Below are 9,772 nucleotides of genomic sequence, written 5' to 3'. Positions count from 1 at the left end.
GAATGGGGCAAATTAACAAGGCAGGAAGCCACAAATGTTGGAGAGGATGTGGAGAAAAGGGAACCCTCTTACACTGTTGGTGGGAATGTGAAATGGTGCAGCCACTCTGGAAAACTGTGTGGAGGTTCCTCAAAGAGTTAAAAATAGACCTTCCCTACGACCCAGCAATTGCACTGCTGGGGATTTACCCCAAAGATGCAGATGCAGTGAAACGACGGGACACCTACACCCCAATGTTTATAGCAGCAATGTCCACAATAGCCAAAGTGTGGAAGGAGCCTCGGTGTCCATCGAAAGATGAATGGAGAAAGAAGATGTGGTCTATGTATACAATGGAATATTACTCAGCCATTAGAAACGACAAATACCCACCATTTGCTTCAACGTGAATGGAACTGGAGGGTATTACGCTGAGTGAAATGAGTCAATCGGAGAAGGACAAACATTACATGGACTCATTCATTTGGGGAATATAAATAATAGTGAAAGGGAATATAAGGGAAGGGAGAAGAAATGTGTAGGAAATATCAGAAAGGGAGACAGAACATAAAGACTCCTAACTCTGGGAAACGAACTAGGGGTGATGGAAGGGGAGAAGGGCGGGGGTGGGGTTGACTGGGTGGCGGGCACTGAGGGGGGCACTTGACGGGATGAGCACTGGGTGTTATTCTGTATGTTGGCAAATTGAACACCAATGAAAAATAAATTTATTATTAAAAAAAAAAGGTTCTGCCAGCCGGTGTTGTGTAGGATGAAGATTGAAAATACAATTTAGTTCAAACACAAGAAAATAAAGTTACATATTTTTCACACCTGACTTTATGGTCTGAGATTCCTTCTCCCCATAAATGTAAGCCTACATAGACCCCCCCTTTGGGTAAATATAAAAAGTAGCCTACCGGGCATCTTGTTCCGCATTTGGCCCTTTCTTCACTGAAACTTACACTGTAGGTGCCATTTCTATGTTAGTATATCTATATATCTATCTATACTTACCTCATTCTGTGCAGGGGCTGCAAACTTTTTCACTATATGCATGTACTACAATGCACTTAACCAGGCTTCTTTTGGTGAGTGTCCCATTTCTCTTGAGTCTGCCATGACTTCCTAGATATTGCAATAAATATTTTTTTTATCCTTGTACATGTGTCTATGTAAGTGCATCTGGGATAATTTCTGGAAGTGGAATTATTGGGTCATCGAGTATGGGCAGCTGTCATTTGCATAAGTGCTGCTAAACTGCCTCGAAGAGGCTGCATGATTTACTGCCCACTCCTTCTACAGTGTTTGACAATACCTGTTTTTTCTATACTTTGCCAACATCGTGACATTAACCTTTTTGATCTTTGCTAATTTAAATAGGTACAAAAGGGTAATTTAATAAGCATTTTTGAATTTTAAATGATGTGTGCATCTAAACCGATGATTAAAGGCCACTTGAAAAAAGCCCAGCTAACACTTATTTATAGTGTTTCCTGTGCCATGAGCTGGACATTATTTCAAATGATTTACAGATCATTTAAATATTAAATATCAGATTATTTAACAATTAAAACAAATCTATGAGCTAGATGCTATGACTGCTTCCATTTTGCATGTGTGGAAACCACAGCACAGAGAGGTCAAGCCACCAGGCCAAGTTTTCACAGAACCCGATTCTGAATCCAGGCAGGCTGGCTCCAGAGTTCTTGGCTTTCACCATGCTACTATCCTGCATTAAAGGCTTTGTAATGGGCCCGGGTAGGAGATAAACAAGGTCAAATGTGCTGCCCTAGAATGTGGATAAAGGAACCCTGGCATCAGAGGATGATGGGATGAGGAAGTGCAGACAATTGTTTTTGTCAGCTAGTCTCTGATGACCTGGAGACCTGAGTCAAGAATAAAGCAGACTACTACTAATAAAGACCCTTAAAATCAGACTAAAGATTTCTAAGAAATCATATCATAAAATCCCACCTAATAGAGAAGATGACGTCAGCTTTCTGTCTTTTTCAAAGCTTCTCAACGTGGACTCTTGAGATCACAAAGAACCCTGAGGATGTCAGTCGTGGAACCCCTGTCTCCTTGCCCAGAGCATCTGAGGGTATACAGGCACAGCTGTGCCAGGAGGGATCACCTGTTGTGGTCTGTCAACCTCTTCCTGGTGCAACACACGCAGTGAATGCTGTGTGTGGACAGTGCCTGCTTTCTTAGACACTCTCAGAATCTCCCCCTTGCAACAGGTAAAATGGCTGCAGACCAGACCCGAATCCCATGGGCTACTCCGACTTCACTGCTTTCTTTTTCACACAGAGTTGTCTCAGTAGGTCCCAATATCATGGCATTGAATGATGCTGTTCTGGACTCAGTGTCCAGAACTGAAGACAAACTGCAAATCCAAAACTTTGACTCCATCTGCGATGGCCCCTGTGAATGGAGGGCTGCTGGAGTTCATCACTCTTCATGCTTCATCTCCAGGACTTCTTTAAGGCAACCTGGCTCATACGTTGTTCTCAGGGGCCAGGGACCCTTTATAGGGGGTGAAAGGAGGCAGCCTGGGATGTCAAGGATGAGCTCCTTCCCAGCTGGCACAGCAGAGTGTGTCTCAAACACCTGCCTCATGCCTTCCACTTCCTGCCAGTTCCTTTGAGACAAAGGAAAATCAGAAGAATCCACTTCTTTAAGAGCAACAGGTGGCATCAGTGTCATTATGCAGAACAGATCATGCTGAGCCCAAGTCAGGGCTTTAGAGAGGGGTGTCAGTGAGGGCATCAACACTCCAGTTGTGAAGCCTAAGAAGTAAAAAGAGGTGTGTGTCCTGAGATGGAAGGAACCAGAATTTCAGTCAAGAGGACAAATCCTGCCAGGGGATAGGGCCAAAAGGTGGAGCCTACTTAGCAAATCAAAGGAAATGATTGTAATGGTCCAATTCTCTGGATTAAAGTGATGCATGGTGATGAGGCAAGAGAGAAATAAAGGGGTGTTTGAAGATGCAACATATGCAGATTGCACCCAGAGGCCTCTGAAGGATGAGAAGGCCAGGTCTGGTGATGTCTTCTAATTACAGTGTTTGTAAGGGGTCAGTGGTGACCTCAGGATAACTGGCACTGACCCCAGAGTGGGTTTTCTCTTTAGGAAGAATTCCAGATTTCTTTATTTCTTCTTGAGAGAATTCTAAGAGCCCAGGTTTTACCAATACTCACATCCACTGCCTCCCATTTGGTTTTCTTGGAGAAAGTTGTTCTTGAATTTAGAGATTAGAGAAGACACCTAATTATACTCTTCTGCGGTGTTATCTGATTAGCTTTTCCTCTGTCTATGGGTCCCTCTACTTTCCTTCCAGCACTCTGGAAGGGCAACTCCTGACCCCACAGCACATGGTTGCTTTGGTTCCTTGGCTCTAACAAAAATCTCCGGGATGTGAGGTCTATTTTGGACTTGATTTTGAGTATGACTTTTCTATGTGCAATTTTTTTTTTGTCCTCTCTGTTCCGTGTCTAAACATCTTCTCTTGCTAGAATGCAAAGACCTTCAGATATTTTATTTCTTTTTTTAAGATTTTATTTATTAATTCATGAGACACACACACACACACACACACACAGACATAGGCAGAGGGAGAAGCAGGCTCTCTACCGGGAACCCCATGTGGGACTCGATTCCAGGACTGCGTGATCACGACCTGAGCCAAAAGCAGATGCTCAATCACTGAGCCACCCAGGTGCCCCCAGATATTTTATTTCTTTTCACTCAGCTTCTTGCCAACAACTAAGTCTCCTGTAACAAAGCAACAGCACAGGCAGGCAGCACACAGGTTGTTCTAACTGGGGGTCATGGCGGTGTGGCAAGAAAATGAATGGACTCTATAGACATGAGACTGAATCAAGCTCTTGCCAATTTATTCCTCTGTGAATCAGAAAATGGACTTTAGTTTCTTCATTTGCATGCCCAGGATATGTCTAGCTGCCTCCCAGTAGTAAGGATTAAGTAGGAAAGAATACTATACAATAGCTGTTACACCTTACATCCTCATAAATGTTGGTTCTTGAAGTTTTCTTTAAATATCCCTTGAACTCTGGTCCCAGTTCCTTTTTCTAGATCAAATAAAGTTTTTTGTTTGTTTGTCAGTAGCTTCTCTCTAGATACATCCTTGGTCAGGACCATGGATCCTCTCTTTCACCAACTCTTTAGTCTATGGCTCTCATTCAATTTTGTTTAAGACTTCCTGAGATTTCTGGGGTACTGTTTTCTCCTGATGAACAGGGGCCATTGCATATTCAAGAACCAGCACACTCCTTGAGTTCTAGGGAATGTTCTGGAAACATGCTGAACAGGTGAATGATTGAAAATGAATTCTGACTAGTCAACCAAAACTTAGCTAGTGCAAAAGATTCTGGATGCATTGATGCTTTAAAGCTTCTCAAGGGGAGTGTGCAGTATAAAGGAGAGAAGAAAGAAGAAATGGGACTTGACAATAATTAAGTATCTGTAGACTTACCAGTTTTATAAACTGGTGTTTCTGTTCAAAGGAAATGCTGTGTGGGGGCACCTGTGTGGCTCAGTGGTTGAGCATCTGCCTTTGGCTCAGGTTGTGATTCCGGGGTCCTGGGATCAAGTCCTGTATCAGGCTCCCTATAGGGAGCCTGCTTCTCCCTCTGCCTGTGTCTCTGCCTCTCTCTCTGTTTCTCTCATGAACAAATAAATAAAATCTTAACAAAACCCCCCAAAACAAAGGAAAGTCTGGGTGAGTCTAAGCATAGGTGATAGATTCATTGTCCCTCTTGCTACACAATCACTGACCAAAAGATTTAATCCTTAAGTGTGGCCAAATCCACAGAGACACTGGCCCAGTCCAGAAAGAGGACATTTGGCAGTTGAATTAACTGCTAGTGATTGTTAAGTAGTAATATAAATCTCTGACCTTTCCTCAATAGACAACTAATATCAAAAAGCAAAGGGCACCTCAACTTCATCAACATTCCTTTAATGAGGCAAGGAACTCTTAATGGTAAACTCAACAGCTGAGTAACAGGATGACGGTACAACAATAGGTAGAGAATCAAGGCCCTGAGGTCAAAGCATGGAGCCAACACCCACCTGGGATGGGGTATAAAAGGCCCAGGAGGATAGGGGATTGTCACACTCAGTGGCTTGGCCTTCCCAGCTGCTCTGAACCTTCTGTGCACCCTCAGCCCAACACCATGACTTCCTGCTACATCAACTCATCCCACTGTCTGGGCAGCACCAAGATGCCTACAGCAACAAATGTCTGTGGCCCCTGCACTGACATTGGAGGCCAGCCTGGGTCAGAGGGCAACGCTTCATCTCTGTGCCTGTTGGCCACCATTGCACATGCCAACCGACCACGTGTTGGGGCAACCCCTCTGGGCCAACCCAGCCTCTGTATGCCCCACAGCTGCCAAACTGCTTGCCCCTTGCCAGGGACCCGCAACATTCCTGGCAACATTGGAGTCTGTGAGAACTATGGGGAAGGCGCTCCCAATGGCCATGAGAAGGTGACCATGCAGTTCCTGAATGATCGCCTGGCCAACTACCTGGAGAAGGTGCGCCAGCTGGAGAGGGACAATGAGGAGCTGGAGACCAAGATCCGAGAGTCAAGCAAATGCCATGAGTCCACTGTGTGTCCAGACTACCAGTCCTACTTTCAGACCATCAAGGAGCTCCAGCAGAAGGTGAGGTTTGGAGTAGCTTGGGAGGTGCTGGGGCTGAGCAAGGTGGTAGGGCCTGGCAGGCAAGAAGCCACTGAAGGTTCAGGGAGCTTTGGGTTCTTGGATTCCCTTGAGTGTGAGTGTACTGCCACCTGTAGAGCTGGGGCCCAGGTTATGATGTTTTGTGTATGAACTGTCTTCCTGGTTTTCCTCAGATCCTGTGTAGCAAGGCTGAGAATACCAGAATGGTTATCCAAATTGACAATGCCAAGCTGGCTGCTGATGACTTTAGAATCAAGTAAGTCGGGCTGGAAGAGAGTTCAAAGTGACTCCTTTTATCTGTTCTATTTCTAGCTGCCCATCATGGTACTGGCCCAAAGTAGGTGTTTGAAAATTGTTGCTGACTAGAAGCATGAATAGATCATTACATAGGTGTTCACTTTCTTCCTTTCCAAACCAACTTTAACCTATTACTAGAAATGGTCCTTATATAGGAAAAAGAGAACAAAAGCATTGAAACAGAAAGAGGAAGAATCATCTAGATTGGTCAGGTTCTATGTCATTTTCTCCCCACATCTAGAAGAAAAGAGAGCTTTGTGTTAGATAGCCAGAAACAAAATCGAGTCATTGCAAGAATAAACTTTCAGTGCATTGATTGTTGACAGATGTGCTGACTCTTGGCCAAATTTATCAGTGGGAGGAATTGTCACTGTAGGTCCTTGGTAGAGTTGCAATTAAATAAATGAGGAAGGCATAAAAATCATGTGAAATAATCAATCCATGGGGTAAACCAACAAACTGTAGGTCCAGAAGGCTTATTTTAAGGCTATTCTTTTTCCTGGCTAAATGACTCTTTTATAGCAGAATGAACACTTCATTGAAGTTTGAATACTTTGGTTGAATCCATGTATTTACTATTAACTAAGGTATACAATCCTGCATAATCCATTTATTCTTTTTGAGCCTCAGTTTCCCATTCAGTCCCATCCAATGGGCATAATGATATTTGTCCTGACCATGAGCTCTGTAGTACAGGATCTAACATGGTGGATGTTGATTAATTGAAGAAATGAGGATCCAAGTAGGTGGGAACAAGGGAAGGCTGAGAGAGGCTATCTTTGGCATCCTACTAACCTTGCATCTCCTGTGCTGGAAGACATGAGAGTGAGCTCTCCCTGCGCCAGGTGGTAGAGGCGGACATGTGTGGGATGCACAAGCTCATGGATGACCTGAGCCTGGCCAAGGCTGACCTGGAGGCCCAGCAGGAGTCCCTGAAGGAGGAGCTGCTCTGCCTCAAGAGGAACCACGAACAGGTGTGGTCCTGGGGATGCAGACCTATGGGGAAGGCACTGGCCAGGAAAGGGAGCACTGCTCACCCTGGGGCTCTAGGGTTAAACCTGGGGTTCACTTGGCATCAGGATGAAGGGTTGATCCAGGTCTGGCAGTCAGACTGATTGTGTGGGATGTGGCAGAGGGGGAGTTTCTTGTCTGTAAAGATTTGCCTTGTCTATATAGGAAGGTGTCCAAATGGATTCTCCCCGTGGACCATGGGCAAGACCTCTCATGTCAGTGCATGAGTGGGGTCGCCTCTCATGCTGCTTGTCTGGGGAGGGGTTCAGGTGTCATCTGCTCTGTCAAAAAGCCTTTCCTCAATTAGGGTTGGATCTTTCTGTTCCTACAGGAAGTGAGCATTCTGAGGGGCCAGCTGGGGGACAAGCTCCAGATTAAGCTGGATGTTGAGCCCACCGTGGACCTGGGCAGAGTGCTGGAGGACATGAGGTGCCACTATGAGGCCATGGTGCAGACCAGCCGCAATGATGTGGAGGAGTGGTTCCAAGATCAGGTGAGGGTGCTGCCTCGGTGCAGGGAGGGACCCGGGCTTCCACACGGGCAGGCTGCTGATCATGTCTCTGTGCACTTGTGCTTCAGTCTGAGAGCATCAGCCAGCAGGACATGTCCTGCTCTGAGGAGTTGCGGTGCTGCCAGTCGGAGATCCTGGAGCTGAGACGCACGGTGAACGCCCTGGAGGTGGAGCTTCAGGCCCAGCACACACTGGTGAGCTCCTTTGCACACCTGGAAGACTCAGCCTGGTTCCCATTCCCAAGAGCAGTTCCTGGTTCAGTCCCTGCCTCCCTTAAGTACAGACCAGGACACAGTTCAAACCTTGAGTTCCTTGCCTTTGCAAGAACTTTCTCATAGATGTGGCTGCTGAGGGAATGAACATTCCTTCAGATGAGCGAGGTCCTGCAAATTTATCCTGAGGTCTACAATGATGAGCAATGGCACATCATTAGTTCTTCCAGCTGAGGAGTGCTAACAGGAGCTAGGTTGTTCTCCAGGCCTGGCAACACCTTGGGGTGTCACAGACTTACTGGAGAGACTGGGGGCTGCAGTCCACGATTTTCCATCTGGTTCTGTCTTTGGTATTACAGAAAGACTGTCTGCAGAACTCTCTGTGTGAAGCCGATGCCCGTTTTGGCACGGAGCTGGCGCAGATGCAGATCCTGATCAGCAACGTGGAGGAGCAGCTGTCTGAGATCCGGGGTGACCTGGAGCGGCAGAACCAGGAGTACCAGGTGCTGCTGGATGTCAAGGCTCGGCTGGAGTGTGAGATTGCCACGTACCGGAAACTTCTGGAGAGTGAGGATTGCAAGTAGGTGTGATCGGGTCAATTTCTGGCCAAGCCATTCACCTGACTATCAGGGGATTCTTCAGCAATAACTGATGTCATTGTGGAAGGAGATCTCATCATAAAGAACAAGCCTCCCTGTGCACACAGGCTTAGTGACACACCAGCTTTCCTGGGGTCTGCAGATTATACTATGGGTGGACTGTTACATAAACAGTAGTCCCCCCCAGAGGACTCCTGGATGTGGAGAGACATAGATGAGAGTGGAGGAGGAACTGTTCATACAGATATCATTGGGCTATATGACTTGGTGGCAGACCTGTCCTTTACCCTTTGGTCTTGCCCTCCCTTTGCATCACTGAGACATCTTTTTAATTCCCTGTGTCTAACTCTTCCTCTCTTTTCCGGCAGACTCCCCATCAATCCCTGCTCTACGGCTGCTTCCCGTGTCCTTGGGCCAAGCTGTGCCCCTGCCACCTGCAGCCCTCTCTAAGCCAGTGGGACCAGCACTGAGAACCGATTCTGAAGGTCTGCGTTGCAGTGTGGGAGGTCAAGGCTGGTTGCACTGGAGCTAGGATTGTCCTCACCTGCTTAGTTTTCCTTCCAGGGAGACCAAACTCACTGGAGGCATTTTCAATGAGTCAAAAAGTGTGACAGAAACTTCTAAGCAGTGGCTCCCTTTGTATGTATCCCTTTGCTGCATTCCACCCCACCCCCCAATGCTGTAATTGTCTTTCACCTAAGCTATTGTTTGCTCCCAGTACCTCTTCTGGGATTTTGGTTCTACTCCAGTGCTTCAAACTCTCCTAAGATGTAATTGGGTTCCTGTACCAAATGGTGAATAAAACTCCTTCCTGCATTAAGTGCTATACTTCTTGTGCTTGGCAATGTATGTGATGTGATAAAGAGCTCTGGCCTTCGAGACCTTGGGTGGTCATTGGCTCCAACATGCCTTGTTGTTGCCAGGATCTCTCTAGGGCCCTAGGGTCTTAGCCCCTGGGTGAAGGCCCTTTGCTGACATTGGATGTGTACTTACCTTGCCCATTGATCCCTGTAGACTGGTGAAAGGAAGCTGTGTTGTTTGCCCGGTTTGAATTCCTTCAGAACAGCTCAGAACGAACATGTCCCTACCATGCTTTTGGCACCTTCAGCCTCTTGGTATTTTGTCCAAGAGCAAAATCACACAACTTAGAGTTCCAATCTAGCCAAAGGGAGGTCATGCTGAGAACTGCCATGGCCAGGTAGCCAAGTTTTTTTCCTCTCATTCAATTTGGCCCTTTTACGGAGGCATGGAATTACCACCTGCTCTCTTAGATTGGGCACTGGGGACAGCTGTTTGGGTCATGGACATATTTTTTTCCAGAGACAAGTGTTCTTGTCCCCTCTGCTGTTCCCTTTGAGGTGCCGATGGTGAGAAATGCAGTTGGTATGAATGCTCCAAATGCCTCTCTACCTCTTGGATATGGCTCTGACCCAGGCCCAGGGGTCACAGTCA

At 46.5% G+C, this 9,772-nt stretch overlaps 1 protein-coding gene across 1 annotated transcript; it reads left to right on the top strand.

Annotated features, from left to right (window-relative positions):
- Positions 1 to 5,180: 5,180 nt before the first annotated feature.
- LOC140607536 (keratin, type I cuticular Ha8-like) lies at positions 5,181 to 8,858 on the top strand. The gene is made up of 7 exons (XM_072782226.1): positions 5,181 to 5,672; positions 5,864 to 5,946; positions 6,805 to 6,961; positions 7,330 to 7,491; positions 7,578 to 7,703; positions 8,081 to 8,301; positions 8,689 to 8,858. The coding sequence occupies exons 1-7, from the start codon at positions 5,181 to 5,183 to the stop codon at positions 8,768 to 8,770; spliced, it is 1,323 nt and encodes a 440-aa protein (XP_072638327.1). The 3' UTR covers positions 8,771 to 8,858.
- The last annotated feature ends 914 nt before the right edge of the window (positions 8,859 to 9,772 follow it).

The sequence above is a fragment of the Canis lupus genome, chromosome 16 (genome assembly GCF_048164855.1).
Source record: "Canis lupus baileyi chromosome 16, mCanLup2.hap1, whole genome shotgun sequence".
Taxonomy (NCBI): Eukaryota; Metazoa; Chordata; class Mammalia; order Carnivora; family Canidae; genus Canis; species Canis lupus.
This window is presented reverse-complemented; position numbering and strand designations above follow the sequence as displayed.